The sequence below is a fragment of the Leptodactylus fuscus genome, chromosome 4, assembly GCF_031893055.1.
Source record: "Leptodactylus fuscus isolate aLepFus1 chromosome 4, aLepFus1.hap2, whole genome shotgun sequence".
NCBI classification, from domain to species: domain Eukaryota; kingdom Metazoa; phylum Chordata; class Amphibia; order Anura; family Leptodactylidae; genus Leptodactylus; species Leptodactylus fuscus.
Genome location: NC_134268.1, coordinates 92,348,418 through 92,375,165, shown reverse-complemented (window position 1 = coordinate 92,375,165; position 26,748 = coordinate 92,348,418). Strand labels below are relative to the sequence as shown.

Here is a 26,748-nt window from a genome sequence, read left to right as displayed (position 1 = left end):
GGCCCTTCACTCCCCCCTATCTGTACATTTTTGTCTGCAGAGAACTACGGTAGAGCCTTCAAGAAACCTTAAAGTTCCCAAAACCTGTTCTAAAACTGGTTTTATCGTTAGAATAATAACAACAAGTATTTCCATAATTTATTCAGGGATTGGGGGATGTAGTCCACAGAAAAGGCGTCAAAGATTTTCTATAGCCTGTGATAGATGAGAAATAGAGACATAGATAGATAGATAGATAGATAGATAGATAGATAGATAGATAGATAGATAGATAGATAGATGAGAGAGAGAGAGAGAGAGAGAGAGAGAGATGATAGAGACATAAATAGATAGATAGATAGATAGATAGATAGATAGATAGATAGATAGATAGATCTTCTTCTTCTTCAGGGCAGATTAACAAAGATTTTATGTCTTTGAAGGTCGAATTGCTTTGTAAATATTATGGACAAGAAAAACTCATAGAATCATTTCCTTGGCAACTGTTGCAATATTTTATCAAAATATTTCAATAAAAATATAATTTTTAGTATGGAGAAAAAGCATTGACATTACTTCAGTTCATATAATATTGATTATAAACATGTGAAGTAAAAAGAAGCTAATAAAAAGTATCTATTAATATTAGAGTATCCTGAAAAATCACAATGATCATTTATTGACAATGTAATATTAGAATATTTTAGGTAAGGGTTTATTTTGTGTGTAATATTTTAGCAACCCCTGTCACTTGAAGCACTGGCAGATTTTTCTGTACACACATAGGACATTTGTCAGTTCCTTTCCTCCGGTCTTTTACGTGGAATGTGACTGCCTTATTTTTGTCCTGTCCCCCATATGTGTAATTGAAAAGTCACATAAAGTTCTATTTCATTGCGTAGAACTTATTGGAGCCTTGTCCGTGCTTCTGCTTATTGTGCAGATAAGTAGTTTCCCTATCTCTTGTAATCGATGTAAATTGAGGATAGAAGTATAGTTAGTTGATGTGGTGTGAATAGTCTTGTTCATGGCTCATTGCTTCCACACATCTCGCAGCCCTTGTCTTTGTGTGTGTATAAGGTCCTTGTCTTCGTGTGTGTAGAAGGTGTTCTCCTCTCCAGTTGTCAGCAGCTCCACTCCTAAGATAATACCTGTGGGGCTTCCCTGAAGGCCAGTGTTTTAGCATTATTATTAGCCAGTATTACTAGATGACGTCTGGAGAGCTCCAAGGATTTTACTTAAGGATTTGGGAGCAGAAGACTTTGCGATCTCTTCATTTACTTTCTCCGGATGTTTTTCCTCCGGTCATACTTTCCTTATGATTGTGACTATAGGAGGGTAAAGTGAATGTTAACATCACATCTCCTTAAGCTATGAGAGGGTTAATGTGCTGTTATTGTGACTTTGTTTAACTTGGTAAACTTCCATTGTCAAGCTGTAAAGGAAGTAAATGTATAAGCATCGGTATAAAGCATCGAAGGAGCAGAATCCTAGACAGGGTTGTATGTCAATACATCTACCATCCACTTGTGGCTTCCTGTAAAAACTTTGGGTGTGCTGGTATTTATAGTCCCCCACTAACATGGAGCCTAATGTGAGCACTGTTAGCTAGACGGACCATGGTTATTGTAATATATGAATGTACATATAGTGTCTCCTAGAGTACCAGTATATAGCAATGCTTTTCTTTTTACAGGAAGGCAGAACACAGGATCTTAAGCCCATAACTGTTTTATAGTCAACAATCAGAGTATTTACCACAAAGCAAGCAGCGCCTGCTCTGGATTTACAGTCTCTGGATCTCCTATCTAGATAAACTAAGGCTTTATGGCATGAATAATAATGTACCCGGCAGAAATGTCCTGTCTCATTACACAGCCCTATCATACAGAGGAGAGGTAGATTCACTCAGTGGATTGCCAGGGCTGGACTGATGCATGCAGGGGTCAGATAGAAACAACTCCACAAGGTGATCTTGAATCTTGGGGGGTCTTCTGTACACTAGAGCACTTCACTCCATGAATGCAGGAGCTCTGCAATAAATGCCTATTAGTAAAGAGGAGGGAGCTGGTGTTTATGTGCAGACTTGGGTTGCTGTAAATCCATCAACATCTCAGACAGCTCTGAGCATAGTAAGTTACCTAAGCGCATTCCTGGGCACTGCGCATGCGTGCACAGGTAGCAACCAGTTCTTTATGAGCAGGTGAGATGTTCCTGTACAGGTAAAGAAGGATTTGTTGAAGCTGCTCGTATCTGCAGGCGGATCCCTCAGTCTATCATCAGTGAGGGATTATAGGATGTCCATGCTGGCCAAGATGGAGGACTGGCAGGTGAGATGTCACATCTGGTAACAGGCAGTCACCTGGTGACTCTCCTAATACATCAGAGGAGTATATCATCTCTGACTATCCACATAAGTGGTTTAGATTTTTTTATATTATTTTTGCTACTTTTAGAAGTATCATATATTTAGATACACACAAGAACATAACGTCAGAAATGTCACTATTTGTCAAGAAACTACTCTGGATTTGGTCATTAAAATACAAGGGAGGTGAGGAATAGAGCAGGCAAAACCGCCCTGAGCCACTTCTTTTTGTAGAGGCTCTTAGTAAAAGTGAGTGATGCAAGCTAATAATAATAATAGCACAACTGCCTGCAGAGCTGGAACACGATATATATATATATATATATATATATATATATATATATATATATATATATATATATATATATATTAAACATATGGGACAACAGGTACTTGGGAAGTAATAACTGGTCCTGGTCTGATATTGTGAATTTACAAGTGTTACTGTGTATATTATTGGGTGCTTCGAGAAACTACCAATACTAGAATGATGCTAGAAGACCCATGTTACCCAAATAATATTATTAATAATAATATTATTATATAGAGTATACCAATGCTGGCAGCACAAAACACCAACCATCTTGTAACTACCATTTCTATTTTCTTTTTTAAATGCATAGTGTGTGTGTGTGTGTGTGTGTGTGTGTGTGTGTGTGTGTGTGTGTGTGTGTGTGTGTGTGTGTTCATATTCAGATATATAGTTAAAAAGCAAAAAAAGAGAACCGCCAGTCACACAAGAAGGAATGCAAATACCTGGGTCAATAGCAGAGCTGGTTGCTCTCTACAGATATAATAAAAAATGGGTAGCACTCAATTTCAGTGAATAATGGTGGGCTTTTATTTATGTCATGTATGCACCTGAATCGCTTGAAAAGGACCCTTGGTTCTATGGACCGAAACGTTGCACTTGGGCTAAATAAAAGCAGTATATACATATAGAGAGAGAGCAGTAGTCTTACTTCATTGGTGTCAGGGTGACTATAGAATGCTGAAGGCTTATTAGACGTTCGTTCAAATCTACATGACAATGCTGAGGGTCAAAATGGAAGTATATAGTAATGAGTTTCACTCTATTAGCAGTTCCTGAATATATCTGCTCCACCCTACAAATGTTAATGACTCCTAAGTGCGACCCCATTGATGTGATGCTGCTGGTATAAAGCGTTGTTCACACTCTTTCTAAAATCCACGCTGTTATGTTTGATCCTTGCTGTAATATTCTCATTCAATTAGCTGGGCGGTCATTGTAATCCGCTTGATGTGAATATGGGCCTGTCTGAGTTGAAGTGCTTGGCGCTGGCTCATGAGATGTACAAGACACAGACACAAAACGATGAGCCCAACTTCATTTCAAGCTCAATGAGGGAAAAACAACTATTTTGACTAGCTGAAGAGCAAGTACAATGGAGGGAGCATAGTCTTTATTTGGGGGAGAAAACCCCCTACATCTTCATGACATTGGACTGAGGACCCCTGGCTCCAGAGACCATTTATGTAAATGTCTTGTCACCAGCAAACACTGATGTACTAAGGAGTGAACTCTGTCAACTGCAACAATAGCATGCATAATGTATACACAGTATAGGAACTACAGTATAGTATATATAGAAAGATAGACAGATAGATAGATAGATAGATAGATAGATAGATAGATAGATAGATAGATAGATAGATAGATAGATAGATAGATAGATAGATAGATAGATGGACACTATAGGAGCAATGGTATAGGATAGATAGATAGATAGATAGATAGATAGATAGATAGATAGATAGATAGATAGATAGATAGATAGACACTATAGCAGCAAAGGTATAGGATAGATAGACAGATAGATAGATAGATAGATAGATAGATAGATAGATAGATAGATAGGAGCAAAGGTAGTAGCATATACATATTTATATATATATATATATATATATATATATATATATATATATATTATAGGAGCTATAGTATAGGATAGATATAAATAAACTATAAGAGAGATGGTATAATATATATATATATATATATATATATATATATATATATTTATTTATTAGAGGAGCAATGGTAGTAGTATATATATATATATATATATATATATATATATATATATATATATATATACACACACACTACAGGAGCTGTAGTATAGGATAGATATAAAGACACTATAGGAGAGATGGTATATGATAGATATAAAGATATCAGTTCCATGTATGAGAAGCCCCTTCCCATTGTCAGCTGAGGGTCCCAGCCTTCCCCTCACTCTCATACAATTACCCATTAAAATTAACCATTCTGCAAACGTCAAAATGGAGCTGCTCATTAGATGCTGCATAATTTTCTCATTTCACACGTTTTCCAAGATCTTCAGACACCCAAGTGGAATATCAAGTAGGACATGTAAAAAGAGATTATCACTTTCAATATTCTTTATCTTTGCGCTTAAAGAACGTTTCCCAATATAAATCTATTCTTCTCATCAACCTGTGTGTTCTGCATTTAATGGGTTAAAGTGAGATATACATTCCTAGTGACTGAATATATCTATACTGACGTATATAGCTATATATATATATATATATATATATATATATATATATATATATATATATTCCCTGGCAAGTACCTGAGCCCTAGAGTGTAAGCTCTTGTGTCACCTAGCAGTCGGCCCATTGTTGATATGCTAATCAGCTCTTAGGCTTGGTGGTTAGAAGCCAGGGAAATAAAGGAAACTTTCTACCATTAGAGGGAGATCTCAGTGCACCAAAGCATTGCACCAGCATTGCTCACTCTCTGTACAGCACACAGGGGCTCTAGACTTTTGTGGGGACAAGGAAGAAGAAGAAATCCTCTTCCAAAAAGCCCATGAAAATGCTGTGGAAACTAACGGATAATATCAAATACGAGGAGTGTGAGGTAAGGACTAGTGTTACTGGGATGTGTTATTGTATGGCCAGGTCTGTCACACAGGGCACTGTGCACACAGTGTGAGCAGAGCTTGGGGCAGCCTATGATCTCTACAGCATGGACTGTCCTACAGGCATCAGTGCATGTAAAGATCATATTATTTAGGGTATATAGAATTATATTAGATTATTATCGTCTCCTTCCAAGACTGCATTAAACTGTACCGCATGCGGCTTCATCAGAAACTTCTATCTTGACTCGTTTATATTTTTAGTGAGTTCATCTATTAAATGTTTTTACTTTCTAGGACGATTTTTTTTTTTATGTTCATACAATATTTTATACTTTTTTTTGTAATCGAGAATTTGTATCGTGTATCAATTTGCATCTAACCTACTGATGATGATAATAACAACAGTGTTTATTATATTATAAATGATGTTATATTATGATCTGCAGAGATTGTGGAATTTTCCCATATGTCGGCTGTTGTGGTGTATACAAAGACATACAAACGTGTGAGTACAAAGGCACAGTGCTGGCACATGGATCATTGTCTTGTTATGACTTGTAAGACTCTGAGCTGCTTTTGTGAAGATTCCCCAAGTGGTTGGGGCAGTTTTGTGGATGGCCGGAAAGGCTTGCGCTCATTGTATATATACATATATATATATACTATATATATATACATATATATATATACTATATATATATATATATATATATATATATATATATATATATATATATATATATACATATACACACACAGGTGCTTTGTATATAGGGATGTTATAATATAGCAGGGGTTAGGACATCAGTATTGATGGCGGGTGTAGCTGAGATGAGGCCGCACATGTGCCCGCTTGTGTTGCAGGGAGATCAGCCGCCATGGTGTGAATAGTGTGCTTGTGAGCTGCAGATTAAAGCTGTATTTTGTTAGGTGTGCATAGCTGTGTAGGAACATGCAGGCGCTGGATGACTGTTGTTATTCTAACCCCAGCCAGCTTTGAGCTCTATACACTTGGCTATGTCATATTTTGGAGGAGTTGTTTGCTGGAGTTGCAGAGCCAGTCGGACGGGTTTGGAGCTGGAGTTGAAGCCAGGATCGGGCGGAAGGGAGGCAGCTTTAGAGCCGGGCCGATCCCTGCTGGACCGGGGCTGTCCACAGATGACCAGGGCCGGGGCACCTTGACCGCTGAGGACGGGGACAGTCTACACTTGGGGGCTTGCGGTTTTTCGGCGCTGGAGAAGAACAGGAAAGCGGTAACAGAAGAAGAAAGTTCCCCGGCTCCTTCCGGGACCTGCATGCTGCCACAAGCCCAGGATTGCTGCTGCTGCCTCCTCCAGGATTGAGACCCTAATCTGAGCCTGGGACATTGCTTTGGATGCCTCCACATACAAGGAGCTTTTACCAATACAACACAATCTGAATAGGGGCTGAGGGGAGACTATTGGTTGGAATAGGAAGCTGTGCTTGTTGTGCTTGGAGCCCATCGGGCTATGGATCAGGTTCAGAGGACAGGAGACCCGGGCCCCTCCGATCCAGACATGAAAAGCAAAGGGCTGGAGAGCTCAGAGAACATTCCCAGCAGCAAGAGGAGGACATCGGAGCTGCCCATGGCTTATCCAGGATATTCCCAGGATTCCCAGGTGCCAATTCCCTTTCTTCCCCCCATCCCTCCTTCCCTGTCACACTCATTCACTTTTCATGCCCTGCAACCTTTAAAATGTCCCCCCTATCCTGTGATTCGCCAGCCCCCCTCCCCTCTTTCTTCCTCACTCCCTCACTGGTGTCTCTCCCTCTCTTCCTCCCCCTCCACCTCAGATTAGATACACTGATTCTTCATTCAATGGACGTCATTTAGAACAGGGCTCTGCCTTGAGTTGCTTCCTCGGTTCACGCTCGATTTCCAGCCATTCTTCCTTTATTAAGTATTGCTGTAATATTAATAGTCATGAATATGTGCTGCTATTAGGAGGGGAGAGGCTGCAGCTCGTATTATAGGACAGCCAGCAGCAGCACAAGCATTGCACACAAGTCCACCAAGGATTAACCAAGAGACATTAACACAGAGAAACTTTCTATTTGCCTCTTCTGCCTTCCTCACATCGCTCGCAGATCTGATGGATTATGGTCTATGGTCGGCGCCCGATCTTCGTCGTCGTTATGATTTTCTAGTAGCGATATACTAGGGCTGGCGAGTTTCTCTCTGCTCTTCTGGTTCCACTTCTTGTGTATTTTGCTTTTTTTCTCCATTGATTTGTCTCAATAGCAGCACTCATGTTAGTGCACAGTTTTTCAGCTATGGTGAGTTTACAGAAATATTTTATGTTTCATCGTAAGAATTTTAGATTTAGTTTTTTTCTTTCTATCCATAAATTTGCTCCATCCAATTCCATTTAGCCCTGTGTTCAGACCCCATGATTTGTATTAGCGCTATTACTGACATGTGATTTTATCTCCTACATCCTGTGCTTTCTCCTGATCAAATGACTCCTTAATATTCTAAAACATGGATATATATATAATCTCTGGTCCACAGCTAAACTTAAACATATGCCTGGATGGGGCATGTGCTTTCATTTAATGCATACTTTCCTTACATAGCTGCTCGATTGTGAAAATGCCAGTATCTATTAGCCATATTTGCTGTTGTTTTTTATTATATGGTATAGGGGTTATTATATGTTATGGTTTATTATATTATATTGTATTATATGCTTTGCGTATGTTTGTTTCTTTCAATAAATGTTTTCCTTATTACTAGGATTATTATGTAATTCCAATAATATTTATTAAGTATTATAATAATTGAAAGCTTCGGATTATGAGATAGTTGTTAAATGGACATTCATTTGATTTAGATCCTCATAGACAGACATTTGTCGTATATATAAATGATAATATATAGATATAATAATAAATAGGATATTCTATTCATATTTCGTATTGTAGGTTATTAATTGTCCTGTTTTTGTTCTCTGTAGGATCGTCATGACGGTACCAGTAATGGGACAGCCAGGCTACCCCAGCTGGGGACAGTGGGCCAGTCCCCCTATGCCAGCGCTCCCCCTCTATCTCATACCCCCAATACTGACTTTCAACCCCCATATTTTCCACCTCCATACCAGCCCATATATCCCCAGTCACAAGACCCATATTCCCACGTTAATGACCCATATAGCCTCAATTCTCTCCATGCTCAACCGCAACCTCAGCACCCAGGGTGGCCGGGACAGAGGCAGAGCCAGGAGGCCGGCCTATTGCACACACATCGGGGGCTGCCACATCAACTGTCCGGCCTGGACCCTCGAAGGGATTACAGGCGGCATGAAGACCTTTTGCATGGGCCTCATGGACTGGGCTCAGGAATTGGGGACATCCCCATCCACTCCATACCTCATGCAATAGAAGATGTCTCGGTAAGACTTAGCCTTTCTGTTTCTAACTAATTCTTATCCAAGTCCTCACCCTTATGTACATAATAAGCTAAATAGATGTGTCATCCATATGCAAACTCCTCCTGTATAGCTAGCAGGATGGGGAATGAAAGCTGTGCCTAGGATGGATGTTCTGTAATAAATAATCTGTCCATTATAATTATGGAAGCCATTTCATACAATCCATCCCTATACCTGCAGCTGCAATGTCTGCGAGACATAACAAATGAAAGTCAGCTCATTCTCACTATATCATTCTGACTATATCATTCTCACTATATCATTATAGAGACCCCATCAGGGCTACCAAGTCAGTCACTATTAAATTACAAATAATCGCACAATAAACTATTTCACTATTACTGGTTATCAATAAAATGCTTTGCAATTATACCTGACATTAACCATAGTACAAAGCAATACCTAATATTTTACCCTTGACTCGTCCTCTTCCATATATATATGATGCAGAAAACCAGATTGATAATGATAATCTGTCGGCAGGACGTTTCCTCATCATACAAAATACTTCCAAAAATCTGGGATTAGACACTGCTGTGAAATAAGTGCTGACAGATTAACGATTCCAGTCTCAGGTTGCAGGCTTGTTGTGGTGCTGGTGGGATGATATTTGGGAAAGATGGAATGCTGTAAAGCTTTGTTGTGTAGCCGTCATGTGTTTTCTGACGGATTTATGTCACAACTACTGTCTTATTAGAAATTCTTCTAGCTTCCATAACCAATACCTATATATTTATGTATAAGTATATACCCGTACATATAGAATGCATATGGATTTTTATTTGGCGTCTATATTTATTTCCCCCCTGCAAGAAACAAATGAATGCATTAATATAGAAATATATTATATACATATATAAAGATGAATGTAGGAGACAGAGAGAAATAGAGAGGTATAAAAAAATAAAAAAGAAAGATTATTATATCTATAGGTTACCGTAACTGTCCCGTTGAACTAGCAATGCTTTAGCAGATAAATTAGCACCTATAGCTGTCCATAGTTGGTGCGTATAGAATTATGTGCAAATATCGGACCAACATATAAGGCCGCTATTTATGTTGGAATTATTATTTTATTGTTATTCATTGCTACAAATTGCCAGAAATGTGAATAAATGCAATACACAATCCTGGCCAAATATATACTAAAAAGTGAAACGGAGTCAGGATGGTGTAGTGTGAATGAGGGCAGATTTAGGGAATCATCTCATGGCAGTAATATGGAAGGGATGTGTGGGGATGTAAAGGGATCATATTTCCCCACATAGTTAAATGGGTAGTAGTCATTTCTGAACATTTCTCTATTTAATTCTACTTAAATGCAGGAGCACTTTAGGCAAGTTACAAATGAGAGCATTGAGTATAATAAAAGCCGTAATAAAGCAACGCAGTCCCATCCACCCGGAATCATTGAGATCAGGCACAATTAACAGGAGCATAAATCCACAGCCAATGGCAAATGTTATCATCACCATTATTACTGCTGGACAATGACTAACGAATAATAGCTGCAGCCGAACCTTCTGGGTCAGAACCAGAGACCGAACTACCTGGATCACCAGTTCTATGTCTGCAACTGGGATCATTTATAGAAGAGTTTGTAACAATGTAACAGCAATCTAATCTGACAAATCCCAATGTTCATAATGAGTATATGTGGCTTGTCTTATTATACAAATCTAGCAGGGTTACTAATGAGCCTGATCTGCCCACTCATCATACAGATACAAGCGACTTATATTGTATTATTGTATTATTGTATGGATACACATCCATTTCATGTGATCACACCTAATATTGCATCGCTTGGCAGAACAGCTCAGCTTTGTTTTAGAATCCCAGTAATATATATATATATATATATATATATATATATATATAATAAATTTGTATAATTATATATATATATATATATATATATATATATATATATATATATATATATACACACACACACACAGCTAGTTTGGATGACTTCAGTCTGAATTATTTCCAGGGAGAATATCATTTTCCTGATCATGTCACATTGTTTTGTAACTCTTGAGCTTGCAGATAACTCCTTTTTGACACAGACCCTGAGTATTTCCCTTGCTCTTGTTATGACAGTGCATTAAAACCTTTGTGTATTTTGTGTTGCAGCACGTAGAAGACCCAGGTATCAACATCCCAGATCAGACTGTAATTAAGAAAGGTAGGCGATTTTCTTGTGCATTCCTTACAAGTCTCTACAGGCTTTTCTTTCCATACTCAAAACTGCCAAGCTTCATCCTGAAGTATTTCAAGCTTGTGTGGCTGAAATCTTCAAGTGTGTGATCCAGAATATGTGCTTCATGTTTACTCTGTACATAACGTGTGGCTGCTGCATTAAGGCTATTGTTCCTAGCTGTATACGGGAATATGTATTATATACGGATGCAGCAGTGCTGAGATGGTTGATACTTAGAAAAGTTGTAATGTGACAAATCAGGTTTTGATCTAATCATAAGGCTTAAAATGATGCATAAAACCTATCTATCTATCTAGCTAGCTATCACTATAATAATAGCAATAATCGCTATAAATAATATAAAGGATGGCTATAGGAAATACTAGGGGGTATAGTAGGTCTCTGATGAATTAAGCCATATTTCTACCAATAAATCGAATGACTTTATAAGTAAACACATTCCATTTTCTATCCGGAAAGCCAAGTCTTGAGGTTTATTTGTCCCACTCTTATTTCTTCCTCTAGTGTAAGTTGATCTAGCTGAGATGCTCTTTCCAAGTCAACATGATAATTGGCTCTTCTATTAGTAATCTCAAGAGTTCGTTTAGCTCCTATTGTCTCTATTAGCCTCCCCAGAGCTATTAATGTCACAAGTGATCTATCCAGAGCCCCCATACGTCTGACTCTCCCCAACAAATGAAATGCACAGGCCATTCATAGCCTGATGATTAGAGCAGCCGTCATAATAACAGGGTGCCCTATGTCTGGCCAGTGCTGGGGTATATACACAATTATGGACACAATTCCTGCATTTATTGCATCTGTTTGCAAGGACTGATGCTTTTGCTATGTATTTGCCCGATGACATCAGGATTGTAGTTTGTTTTGACTTTTTAGTTGTCATAAAATACAACAAAATTCTGAATTCCTTCTAAATTATTGCCATAAAATACCGTGTAAATTGTGTCTGTGATCTGGAATAATTGTTTAGTGGATGGATGAGAATCTGTAGAGGCACATCAGGATTATTTCTCTAGTTTATTATAATATCCTACAATATAGAAACCTATTATATGTGTGATGTATCACACGTGCATTCACAATAATGTAGCTTTAAGTGACGTTATAATAATTATAATACTGCAATTATAGAATAAAACCTCTAGGCCTGTGTATAGGAATACAGGTTTACATTTAATGGCTGGAAGAAAGAAATCTATTTTTTGCCAGTGATAAATAGGGAAGGATATTTCGTTTGTTGGAGACTGGATGTTGTATATACCGAATATAGGGCATCTGACCTGTATTGTGCCATTGTTGCCATAGATGTATGATTATATATGCGAGGACTGAAAATGCCTAATGTGGTGGGTTGGTTGAGGTTGTGTGGGGTGGATTATACTAGGGAACTATCTAACTTTAATCGGTAATTAAATCAGACAGGCTTTCCCTGACTAGACAATGTGCAGCAGCACTGCCACTTTGTGCCTCACGGTGGCGCTGTCTCTCTGCTTCTCTCTATCTGCGGTATTAACCCTGCTCACTGCCATGTTAGTTAACCCTGAGCACTGCTGTGACATCTTTAGGTGTATTCCCTTACATGTAGGATATGTGGCTTTAGGTATCAAGTATTAATAATGTGACCATAGTGATTTTACCTGTGCAGTCTAGTCATGTAGGACATGCATTCCTCCATTAATAATCTTAGTATATAGGATGACCATATAGTCCATTTTTGGTGTTGAAAGCAATCTAGTGTTGCCTGGAAACATACATTTAAAGATGGAGAAGGCTGTAATATCCAGAGCTATGACTGTCCTCATGACTTGTATGTCCAGTACTTATAGTGACCTTTAATAGTGTCCATGATAAGCATATAAGTAATATTAGTATGTGTGCCCTTTATATATCAAGATGGATTACAGATGCCCTTATGTGTGTGCCCAGGCCTTCTAGTTTCCTGGCATCAATGTCATCCTTCTTTTTTCAGGGCCTGTCTCATTGTCTAAATCCAATAACAATGCAGTATCGTCCCTCTCTCTCAACAAAGACAATCTCTTCGGTGGAGTAGTGAATCCCAATGAAGTTTTCTGCTCAGTTCCTGGACGGCTGTCTCTTCTAAGCTCAACATCAAAGTACAAGGTGACAGTGGCAGAAGTCCAGAGAAGGTTGTCCCCGCCCGAGTGCCTCAATGCTTCTCTGCTGGGTGGAGTGCTCAGGAGGTGAGTGACACATAGTGTTATACATGGAGGAGCATTATCCAGGGCTGTCAGGGTTAAATGGCCATAAGGGGTCTGGGTCAGGTATTACTTATTTAGCTTGATTGTGACAATAAAACTTTAGACTCTCTGGAAACACTATATAACTTTTAGGATGGAGACAATTCCTTTTAGGGTTGGTGTATGTGAGCTGCCTGCATGCTCAGGCTCATCTGCAGATACCTCCATAATAACCTCAGTCAGCCCAGGCTATGGGGCTGTGGCCAACATGTTTATCGTATGGGCTTCAGGTTCATTTAGTGTCACATTGCATTTGGCTGAGCATGTAAGGACATGGTGTGAAACATATGGGATAACATATAGCAGGGAACATGGTGCTTTATACGAAGTAGAAAGCAATTCATGGAACAGGTTATTTATTTTCATTGCTTTCCTTTAGGGGTGTGCTTTTATTGACTAGTTATAGCCTGGCAGAAAATAGTCTTCAAATCTAAAGATAACTTCTTATGAAGTATTATTAATGTTCTAACGAATCTGATAGAGGTGTACACTTCATATACAATATGTGTTCTTCTACTTCTGGTGAAGTGACTGTGGGATTCATTAGTGGAGTATTCCACTTTAATGAATGTTATATGTATGAGTTATATATTAGTATTTTCATTATTATTATTTGCATAAGCCTTCTCGCACTTGTCAATTGGCAGTTTTAATTGACATTGATATTAAATGAATTTATGTCATAAAAACAGTACAAGTTTGTTGAATGGAAAACGACATGAAAGGAGACTGAAGTTACCACTTTGCATTCTAGAACTTTCTGCTAAACGGTTGATTGTAGCTAATCCTTCCATCACTGGTAATTACACTATGGATTCACAGTTATGCCACTTAATGCTTATGGACAGAGCTGATTTGGATGTAATTAGATTTTTGATTAGCTGCAAGTCATAAACACTGAGTGCTGGTTACTATGAGAGGGGGATGTATCCCAAGTATATACACTAGCCCTATGCCTATTACATTGTGGTGGTTATCCTAAGTATATTCACTAGCCCTACTTCTAATACATTGTGGTGGTTACTATGAGAAGGGGATGTATCCTAAATATATACACTAGCCCTATTCCTATTACATTGTGGTGGTTATCCTAATTATATTCACTAGCCCTATTCCTATTACATTGTGGTGGTTATCCTAAGTATATTCTCTAGCCATATTCCTAATACATTGTGGTGGTTACTATGAGTGGGATGTATCCTAAGTATATACATTAGCCCTATTCCTATTACATTGTGTTGGTTACTATCAGAGGGGGAGTGTATCCTAGGTATATACACTATTACTATTACATCGTGTTGGTTACTATCAGAGGGGGAGTGTATCTTAAGTATATACACTATCCCTATTCCTATTACATTGTGTTGGTTATCCTAGGTATGTACACCATCCCTATTACATTGTAGTAGTAACTATGAGAGGGGAAGTGTATCCTAAGTATATACCCTAGACCTAATCCTTTTACATTGTGGCTATACCAACATTCAATGTCCTTATTTCTTGTATCCTCCAGTCTAACAATGTACAAGGCCCTGGTTTTCTTTTCCTTGCAATACAGAAGTAATTTGATTCTTCTGATGCCCTTTAGAGATGTCCTAGACACTGAGCTTAATACCATGTTCTGTGTCTACACCCCATAACTATGAGACCATTCATGTATTTCTGTAAATTACATGAATGAGAATGTATGGAGGCTTCATTTCCCTGGGTCAGAATAGGTCACTTTTTTGAGCAATGATGATCTTGGTCTGCAGCCATGTCAACACATTCCTCTTCCCAGCACACCAATTAGATTGTGCTTTTGCATTTTGCAAACTATCTAAAAGTTTTCTGTGTTGAAAGAAATAGTGATGCTGATGTAGTGTTTTAGATTTGGAATATTGCGGAATAATGACCCTATAAAATCTGTATTATTATTACTTATCCTTATTCTTAAAATTGTTGTTGTTGTTATTATTATTATTATTATTACCTTTCCACAAAAGATACCCAGCTTGTCTCTATGGAAAGATTCACTCAAATTACTGATTAACATATATTTTAATATTATGGATTTTATTTTGTTTTATATGGTAACTCATATTAATATTATCATATGTAATAATTGTTACATTCTTCACAGGGCAAAATCCAAAAATGGTGGGCGATCACTGAGAGAAAAATTAGATAAAATAGGATTAAATCTTCCAGCTGGGAGGCGTAAAGCTGCTAATGTCACATTGCTCACATCCTTAGTGGAGGGTAAGTTGCCTGATGTTTCTCTAGCAGTAGTAAAAGTGCTCTAATCGTTCTTGATTGCCTCCATTTTGTGCTCTTAGAAGAATTAAGAGAAAGCCATTTCAATATGATAATAGTTAAATACCTAAACCCAAAGTTGTTTCCACTCAAAACAATGCAGTAAATCATTTAAGCTGGGCTGCCATCTGCATTGGAGAAGTGCCTGACCAGGACTTCCTGAATTACATGACCTGTGCCAGAGGGCAACATTATACTGCGTGGATCTAAGGGACTCACTGCTGCTTCTCATTTATGCTTTGCCTTCTATAGTCCAAGGAACTGTGCTTACCCCCTCCTCCATACCCATTAATATACTTGCATGCATTATACAATCTCTGCTGCACATTTGGTGTCAAAAACTGTGCAGCTATTTTCACCTATGAGATATTTGAAACAACCGTTGTAAGGAATATATATATATGTACATGTGCACATGGTTACTATATATATATATATATATATATATATATATATATATATGCACATTTTATATGTGAGGATTAAGATATTTTCTATGTGATGATTAGGATATATATACATTGACATGGTGTAGTCATAAAGAGGCACTTTGTGTTGTTGTTGATGATGATGATGATGATGATGATGATGAGCACTGTTACTGTGGAGGATCTGCTCCATCTTTGTGGAGAGCAGCTCTTTGAAGCACTAATTGGCGCATGCGTTCTTCCGGAGTGCAGCTAATAGCAGGAAACCCTGCAGTAAAATCCAACTGCTTCAGGAAATTAAAACCAAAGATCTGAAAATCAACAGAACAGACAGACTCAGCCACTGACCCCGAATCTCTCCCAGCTAATCGTCCAGGATATAGAAAATAAGAGCATTGCAAAGCAGGGACTCTCACAATTAAGGTGAAAATCCCATCCTTTAGGAATGACAGCAGATTGGATCTGGATTGTCAGCTCTTATTTGTAGCCCGTGGCTTGTAAAGAGTTCTTAACGTTTAGGTCACCTCTTTAATATATGGAGTCATATTGAAATCATTCATTTGCTCATCAGAAGATGAATGAAGAGTTTACAGATTACTCCAACCTTCCCATAGCCGACAATATGGACTGCTATTACTAGTCACACATCTGCAGGTTACTATAACAGGAGGGTAACATATAGGGAACTTTCAGACACTAAACTCATTGAAGAACCCTATAGCCAGTTTCTCCCTAACCTATAGAAAACAGATTTTAGCGACAATATTACATATACTCTCTTAGTGTGTGTTAGATATGCTTATGGTTATTATTTCTATCTTTCTTAGCAATAATTCCTTATTTACCTAGTTTCTTCTATTTTCTATGTCCATGTAGGTGAAGCTGTCCATCTAGCCAGAGATTTTGGTTATGTCTGTGAAACTGAATTTCCTGCCAAAGCAGTAGCCGAATATGTCAACCGGCAACACTCAGACCCCAATGAGCAAGTGACCAGGAAAAATATGTTACTAGCCACAAAGTAAGTGAGCATCCTTATAGCCACATAAACTTGTACTTCCACCTGCCTCTCAGCTAAAGTTTATGGTTGGTAAACCTTATTTCCCAAAATGTCTCACCCCCAGCATCCCCAGGTTTACCCACCTTTGACCTAAACTGAAAACAGTCTAATGAACATTTTCCAGTATCCCGAGTTAATAATTTGCTAGAAATAAATTGCTACCAACATGAAAAGGATTAAGGACCTCATTGAAATACTTATATAATTAACCGGAAATGTGATATCATAGACCAGCCTGATATATACAGACATACAGAACAGCCAGCCATATACAGCTATACAGAACAGCCAGCCATATACAGCTATACAGAACAGTCTGACATATACAGACATACATAACAGCCTGATATATACAGACATACAGAACAGCCAGCCATATACAGCTATACAGAACAGCCAGCCATATACAGCTATACAGAACAGTCTGACATATACAGACATACAGAACAGCCTGATATATACAGACATACAGAACAGTCTGACATATACAGCTATACAGAACAGTCTGACATATACAGACATACAGAACAGCCAGCCATATACAGTTATACAGAACAGCAGCCATATACAGCTATACAGAACAGTCTGACATATACAGACATACAGAACAGCCTGCCATATACAGCTATACAGAACAGTCTGACATATACAGACATACAGAACAGCCTGATATATACAGACATACAGAACAGCCTTATATACACAGCTATACAGAACAGCCTGCCACATACAGACATACAGAACAGCCTGCCATATACAGCTATACAGAACAGCCTGCCATATACAGACATACAGAACAGCCTGACATATACAGCTATAGACTGCTATATAGTGTAATATAAATATTGAAGCAATTGTACTTTGCAGATTAATAACTATCTTGTACAACTATTTTAATTTGTAGATTACAATCCAGTTGGGTTTATCACTGAAGCTCTTCTGCCTTTATGTGGCTGCAGTAGGAAGACATGATGGGACTTGTAGTTACAGTTTTGCTTCTGTTTCATATATATTATTAAATGCAGAACATCTCTATCAGTAACAAATACAGAAATCTATAGGGTTCTAGTGGGTCCACATGTTCTGCATTTCTTGTGTACTGCTAATGCCCCAGGAAGCCTTTAGTAACATCCCCCAAGTCTCTGGATGTGTCATAAGGTTACTCATTCTCCCAGGGACTTTTCGGGTTACACCAGGAAATGAATGGAAGATGTGTTTAGTTATGGTACTTGTGGGGTTTATAGACTTGAATGGATTAAATCAAATGTGTTATCCACAATGGAGATTGCAATCATGTGGCAGCTTCATCAGACTTATTAACTCGTTGCATACCCTAAATCCACTGTATGTCCTGCCATGTATATAGTGAATTTATCATCACTGTAACCTGCATAGTAAAACAATATGATATGAAGGTAAGCTCTGTCTTTTGCCTTGCAGGCAAATTTGTAAAGAATTCACAGATTTATTGTCACAGGACAGATCCCCCTTGGGTAACTCTAGACCATCTCCAATTCTGGAGCCAGGTATCCAAAGCTGCCTGACACACTTCAACCTCATCTCTCATGGATTTGGCAGTCCAGCAGTATGTGCAGCCATCACTGCCCTGCAGAATTATCTCACTGAGGCACTGAAAGCAATGGACAAAATGTACCTCAATAATAACAACCCCAATAGCCATACAGACAACAGCAAAGGGGGTGACAAAGATGAAAAGCACAGGAAGTGACCCAGCCTCAAATCATTTCCACCCCTTGACCATCCTTATGTGTTGGCCTCCTGCCCAGTGGGGCAAAGAGAAGAAGACCTATTGCCATCCCTGTACCGGAGAAGGAAGGCTTCTGCTCAGCCACCGAAACGTTGTCCATTCGTTTTCTTGTCTCGTTTGGATTATTAATGGAACAGGCAATGGAGCCAGAAAAAAAGTTTTGTCTTTAGTGTTTGGACATTTTGTAAGAAAACTTTTTTTTTAAAGAAACAATTTCTTGTTAAATATATAATATCTATATATATGAGAGTCATCGAACTGATCACCACCTTCCCTTACTGATGCTTCTTCAGATGAGATTGTAGCCCAGTAACAAAGGCTGCGGATGACATTATCAGTATTGTGAATAAACTTGAGCACAAAACATTGCAGTTCCATGTCGTGTCTTCAGGTTGTACCTTTTCCCTCTTAAAGGTAAATGCCAACACGTTGAACTTTTGTGTTTGGACACAGATCATGGTCACTATAAGGGAATCAGTGTTTCTGTATATATTTATTTATGTGTAATTTAATGGGGACTGTACATATGGTGAGTCTGTTCAAAGAAACTTTTTTTTAATTTATCTGGTGATCTCGTTTACCTATTGTTTAGTGGGTTTTTTCAATTTCCCTCTTAGTTCATGTGATTCTTGGTACTTATTTAGAAAGCAGAACTTTGGGTTTCTTTCTATAGAATTCCTCATTTTTAGCCCTGTTGTAGCATGTTAAGACGACAATGAAGCAGCAGAACAAATAAAAAAATAAAATGGATTTTATATATGATTAGTATTATAATAAGTCTTTTCATTTCCTGAAAGTAGAAAAAAAAAAAAAGAAATCTCAATATTTAGACATTGGCTAATTCGCTAGTGTTTTATATAAGAGAGTAAATGAGGGATAATTCTGTGTGAAGAGCAATACACAAGTGCTATACTGTATATTGGGCTCCATTGTGCACAAGTGATGGGGCTACAAAGATCTCATTGACCAGAGTGACTCTGATCCCCCACCACTAGCAATGTATTATAGTTTTTATTGTTGACCAGGTGAATAAATATTTGATACGCTTTATGTCGATTCTTTTATTCAGTGGCTGTCTTTACTCAGGCGTATTTTTGTCCTTGGCAGTATTTTTTATTCAGTATGGTTACAGTAATTGAGTTTAACTCTCCCTTGACAATTGCTCCCTGCAATAAGCAGCTGAACCCATTGTTTCCCTCAAGTATAATAAAAACTTACTTTCAACTCTGAGTTCAGTGTAGGGAATCATTCTGATATTTCTAGTATAACCTGACACTGATAATAACCATTAGAGCCAGTCCAAAAATATTATTATGATCTAAAACAACCATAAAAATAATAGTCATGAATTGCATTTTATTTATTAATAATAGTATTGCTATTATCTAAAACAGCAACAAAAATTGTAATATATATATATATATATATATATATATATATATATAGTGATTGAGATATATATATATATATATATATATATATGTTGTAATATATATATATATATATATATATATATAGTCATGTAATATATATATATATATATATATATATTGAAATATATATATATATATATATATATATATATATATATATATATATATATATAGGAATACATGGATAGATGGATAGATAGACAGATAAAAGGATAAAATATGTTAATATTCTTGCAATAATAACCACTGTAATAATTTAAGGAAATTATTAAGAATGATAATGATATTACAGCTGTCGTAAAATTCGTTGTGATATGTATATAATTTCTGAAATTACCAGAACAGGAACCAATAGAATACAACAGGATGATAAGGATTAAATGAGAGAAGGTAATGATGGAGCATCATCTTCATGTATGGCTGCTCCTTGTATTATATGAAGAAGCAGACTCTGGAGCTGGGGAGCACAGAGATCATGTGAATGGGTGTATTTGGAGAATGCTTAGGGGCATCTATGATAATTGCTTGGGGATTGTACAATATGAGCTTTTGGAAAGAGTTAATATTCCTTCCCTTCTTTAAACTGAGATAAGATGGGATTTGAATTCAATGGAGATCTTATATTCATGATACATAATCGGTTTGGGCTGTGTGGTTTGATGGCACTACACATGTTGTGACTTATTTGTATCTATGTAAGGAATGATCTGTAACTGGAGACTCCCCCATTGCTGTTCCCAATGCTAAAATAATATGAGCAATTGAATGGTGCAGATTAACAAGTGTGTTCATAGATAAGGTCAATTCAGCTTGAAATGCAAACGAAATAGCAGAAATTGCCAGTGATTTGGGCTCGTTCTCCTCTCCCTTCATTGTGGAGGTTTATGTGGAGTTGTTTACAATAACAGGGCCAGAAGAATTAACATTTCCTCATGCTGTTTGACGTTTGCTTGAGCTGTTGAAGCAACACATTAGATAAAGCACAAGATGTTTCATTTTGCTCGGGTAATCTACTTATGGAAGGCACTGGAAAATCAATCTTGCCAGGCTGAAGGGACTAGCACTGCAAATTCTATTTGCATCAGGCAGCCAGTTCATAATAACAATGCTACATATTTAGATCCAAATTGAAAGTAGATCAAGAAAATGCTCAGCTGCTATTGTCTCCTTCCCCACCAGGATGGACCACGGATATATATATATATATATATATATATATATATATATATATATATATATATATTCATCCTGGCCAGATATGTGTAAATGCATGGAGGGAGGAAGTCCACAGCCCTGACATAAATGAAAAGCAGTGTATTGCAGCAGGTGAAGTGAAGCATTGTCTATCAAGGCTGTTGTTCTTGGCTGCATCTCAGATTGTGTGTGGGATCCTCACCTCGGGCACAATGGCTTTCATAGACTGCAATAGACGGCTGCTCTTTCTGCTGCTACACATAAATACTCATTTCTAAAGCACAGCAATCTTATTAAACACTATTCATTCTCATAGGCATTTAGAAATAGTCCTGATAGATGTGTGTGGAATAAGAAATAGCAGGATGCGTCTATCTGTCTAATATATATATATATATATATATATATATATATATATATATATATATATGTATATATATATATTTATATATATTTTAATATTACAATATTTAATATTATAATATAATGCAATATATTCTAATAATTCTCTACACATATGTTAATAATATTTTATTACCGTTGTGGCACTATATAGAACGATAACTAAATCATATCTGCTATCTATCTATCTATCTATCTATCTATCTATCTATCTATCTATCTATCTATCTATCTATCTATCTATCTATCTATCCATCTCTCCTCTATGTTAGATGAATGCTATGTGAACTTCAGGTTTAGTACAGTTGATACGATTCGTATTATTTACCTCTAAGTACCGGTTTCTACCTATATATGTCACTCACCTTTTCTCCCCCCCCCCCCCCAAAAAAAAAAAAAAAAAAAAAGAATCGAATATTAATATAATTTGCGCTTTAACTGGTGGAACAAGCGTCAGGATAGCAATGCCCCGCAGCTGAAATAATATTAAAAATAGAAGGGATTTGACATTTGAGAAGTCAGTGGCTTGAAATACCCAGTTGTACTTCGCTAATTCAGTCCTTAACCTCTGGTTTCAAATAAATCAATTACAGTCGATTCCACTTCAGTTCAGAAGTGCACGAGAAATTTTAGTTAATTGAATACAGTTTATTCATTTTGGTATAAATATTCATATTTTAAACTCTTGACTCCTCTGCCCCAATGTAAAGTGCATTTATATTGGCTGAAAACGAAGCCAGACCGTGCAAGTAACGAATAGTGATATATGTGTGGTGCACAATATGCCTGCAGAAGAGATACTGTTGTATCAGATCATTGTTATTATTATTATTGGTTACTTTTGCAAACGACATTCCGGAATTTCCATAGTCATGGCATATTAATGTGATCTCAGTACATAGACCTGGCTATTGTGGATCTCTTGGTCCCTGGTTGTATGTGTGATCTACCTCTACCTAGATCTCTGTATATATAGTGCTTGCTGTGCCCTGCTGGCTATGCTAGGTTGCACTGTTTGGGGAGGAAAGGGGTTAATTAGCGTCATTATCAATCACTAATGCTTTGCTAACGTGTCCAAAGAATAATGGCGCTTGAGAGGTCTGCATGAAGCCAACATCTGCTTTCCCCGGTTAAGATCCCATCCATCCATCCATCCATCCATTGCTGGGCTATTGGCAGTTCCCTCACGTCTTGTACTGAATTGTGTGTGTATTATTGGCATATAAACCATGCTCCAATCCTTATAGATCCTGCTACATGGGGAATTTCAGACATAAATAACAAATGCAGATTTTTCTATAGGATTTGCAGGTGCAAGGCGCAGATGATATAAAGCACAGGTCATTTTTCATTACCCCTATTGTTTCTTGGCCTGTCCTATTCCCAGGGTTGTGTCTAACTTAATTAAAATCATCCAGCAGTATATTCTTTTATATATATATATATATATATATATATATATATATATATATATAACAGTAGCTTGGTGGATGGCAGTATGGCATAGATGGAGATGTAGCTTGCACTGACTAACCTGTGACATATACACTCAGCACCCAGTGAGGCTCAGACCTAGGGACTCAAGTGTTATGTACATCCAGGGCTTAACCAGGCCTCATAAAACTCTGCACACACGTTGTATATCTTGACAGGGTGACAGGACACTGCACCTGCTTTTAGGAAAGATCAGTGGGTGGGTTAATGTGCCCCTTATGGTGCAGCCAGGAAATAGGGCATTAACTATAAAAATGCTGCAAAGGTGAAATCAAAGTTGTAAATACTTAAGAAACTGAGTACAAAGCAGCATGATGTCTTATAGTATGGAAGACTGGGCTGCTATACTTCAGGTAGTGTTTCTATACCCCTCTAAATAATACATGGAATGGTACCTTGTATCAATCCAATATAACAAGATAATCTCTCATTACAGTATCAGGTCATAAAAGCAATCTTCAGCTTTATATATCTGTATCTATCTATCTATCTATCTATCTATCTATCTATCTATCTATCTATCTATCTATCTATCCACAATACACAATTTGCTGAATTTTAAGGATACCCTTATTCTAGCACTGATTGGGAAGGTTAATGTACCTTGAGCAAATAAACCAAACCTCAGTGTGTTGATCTTGGCCTTTAACTATTGTGTGGGCAGGTACAGTCTGTAATAAGTGGAGTGCAATGGAGAGTAGCTTACCCCCCAAAAAAGAAACAGAGAAATCTGCATATAACATGGCAAATTTACAGAGAGAGATTCTCTTCAACATTATAGAAATGCATTCACTTTCAACAGTTTTAGTCCTATTTTCAGAATTCAGAATGTTTTTATACAGGGCTATAATCACACATGCAGTTTTTGATGCAATTTTGTGAGTCAAAGCTATAAGCGGTTCCCCACAGAAGTAAACACCTGGCTCTAAACCTACAGAAACTACATGTGTGATTCTAAACTCAAAAATGCAGATGCAGAAGTGTCTGAATAGGGAAGAAAGAGATTAACCAGAGATAACTGTTATATACGGGTTGTCTAGCCTGCACTGGGGAAAGCAATATGCAAAAAAGTTTTACTTAATGGAGGAATACTTCCTCTAGCGCCACTTATTATTATTATTATTATTATTATTATTAGGGCATCATTGATCCCATGGTGCTTAACATTTCAATAGGGTTAAACAAGTGCAATAGACTAACATAGTGACCAGCTGATATAGTGTTACAGGCGGCTCTGCCTGCAAGGGCATACAATCTATAATCCAGAAACCTAGTGGTATGATCTAGTATTAAACTAAGCTAGAATATTTACTTAAAAAGGAAGAAAGACGGTTTTTGCAGTTTTATCAATTTAAAGGATATTTCTGTTATCACAAGTTACTCCCTATTCAACCACTGGCCCCCATACTGTTCATGAACACAGGGGTATTTTTCACCCTGTTTGAACAAAGGTGATGTTCGGAAATGTACGACCCAGCTCTATTCAATTCAATGGAAGTCCCATTGAAATAAATTTGGATGGTGTGACTAGAATACCTCTTTAGGCTGAGGCCTCACGTAGCAGGCCTCAGAGAAATAGTGCTGCGGGAAACACTGTGGCAGACATGCAGGTTTCCGTTGTGGACTTTTTGATTCCATTATACCTATAGGGAAACTGCCAGTGTTTTCGTAAGTATAATTGACATGCTGCGATTTCCAAAACCGCAATGGTTTCGGAAATCGCAGCATTTCAGCTGCACAAATTTTGCAGTGACTGTGAAATGATGCAGTTTTTGCCATTTAAGCCACTTGGGGCCTAGTTTATACTTCCAGGCTTTGTTTTTTTTTTGGTAATTTTCCTGTTTTTTTTTTTTTAATTATGCAAAAGAAGAATAAGGTCTGTGACGAGAATATGTTTCAGGATTATATCATATTTGGTGGGATCTATGGATAGTTTTGTGTAGAAAAAATAGTCTCAAAATGCAAAGTGTACACTGGGTGTAACAAATCTGAACACATTTATTCAATATTAACAAATAATACGAAATAAATCACCATCTAATGTTGCATTGATATTGGGTGGAGACATCATCTTTCTGGGACTGAGAAGATTCATATATAGAGGCAGATTTATTAAACTGTATAAAGGAGAAAAAAATAATAGCAACCAATCAGAGTGCAGCTTTCATTTGGTATTCTGGTGCTGAAAAATGAAACCTGCTCTGTAATTGGTTTTTATGTGCAGCTAAAGCAGATTTTCTTATAGACAGTTTAGTAAATCTGTCTAATAGTTTTGTGGGCAAAGATTCAGTATAACATTTCATTTATTCATTTAGATCTCTGCTCATTCTGGGTTTAGGAGTCCAGTGGGCGGTCCTACTTAGTGATTGACAGCTATCTCTATGTACATTCTCATACAAAAAACCTGTAGGACCGCCCACTGGACTCTTTAGGGTCCATTCACACGGAGGAAAATGGTGAGGAGTTTGGTGTGGAATTTCAGTGCTGAAAAAAGCCTCCCATTGACTTTAATGGATTCCTTTTTCTGCCAGCAGAGAAATGAACCCATTGAAGTCAATGGGAGGCTTTTTTTCAGTGCTGAAATTCCACACCAAATTCCTCACTATTTTCCTCCACCTAGGCCAGAATGAGCATGGATTGAAACAGAAAATGACAATTTGTAGTGATCAGCTCCTCCTGCTTTATAACATGCACTTTGCAGCTCAGACTTTATTTTTCATGTCACAGGTAATGTTGGTAAGTTTTTAGGTAAGTAGTGTAAGGTGTGCAAGTTTTTTTGCCATGTAAAACTAAAACCATTGCAGTGGTAGAATTGTCACATGGAACCAGTAATGACTCATGGACCCCATAGAGTGCTGTAGTGTCTACAGTATTATTCTACTGGTAAAGAGTGTCCCTCACAGCAATGTGAACATGGCCTAACTTTCTGGACACTAATTAGTAATATATATATATATATATATATATATATATATATATATATATATATATAATTTTGCAGCCTCAAAATGGTGCAGATGATCACATTGAAAATAATCTTATCATATTTATCCATAGTCTCCAGCTTTCATTAAAAAAAAAAAGCCAAAGGAAACTGAACCTGGTGAAGGTATCATTGTGAACAAGCCCTTAGTGTAGTAGTACGAGTCTCTCAATGACCCACAATATATTGTACAATCCATTAATGTTTCCCTTTGTACATACATCTGCTTGGTAAGATGTCTGCTCTTCAGTCCCACACTTCTTCCTTTACAAAAGAAGAGATATGTTGCAACATGCATGGCCATTATTCATCTGGGACTGAGATAAAAGGATGGGTGGTGTGACTAATTATTACTGCAACTCAACATTCCTGCTATATGAAATCTAAAGATGTAGCAGAGTTCATTTTGCTCAATATAGAAAAGCTAAGTTGCTCGTTTGGCTCAAACTACTGTGTTATGATAAGTAGTTTTCAATAGGACTACATAGCGAT

At 37.4% G+C, this 26,748-nt stretch overlaps 1 protein-coding gene across 5 annotated transcripts; it reads left to right on the top strand.

The window, feature by feature from the left end:
- Positions 1-2,216: 2,216 nt before the first annotated feature.
- Positions 2,217-20,060, top strand: TFAP2A (transcription factor AP-2 alpha). 5 transcript variants are annotated; one of them, XM_075270840.1, is made up of 7 exons: positions 2,217-2,309; positions 8,244-8,678; positions 10,857-10,908; positions 12,914-13,145; positions 15,325-15,443; positions 16,802-16,943; positions 18,423-20,060. In XM_075270840.1, exons 1-7 carry the CDS (start codon positions 2,277-2,279, stop codon positions 18,709-18,711), a joined length of 1,302 nt encoding a protein of 433 aa, XP_075126941.1. In that variant the 5' UTR covers positions 2,217-2,276; the 3' UTR covers positions 18,712-20,060. The 5 variants fall into 5 exon arrangements, with proteins under 5 accessions (XP_075126941.1, XP_075126943.1, XP_075126940.1 ...); XM_075270842.1 differs by lacking the exon at positions 2,217-2,309 and adding an exon at positions 5,128-5,261 and having other exon boundaries at positions 12,974-13,145; XM_075270839.1 differs by lacking the exon at positions 2,217-2,309 and adding an exon at positions 5,128-5,261.
- The last annotated feature ends 6,688 nt before the right edge of the window (positions 20,061-26,748 follow it).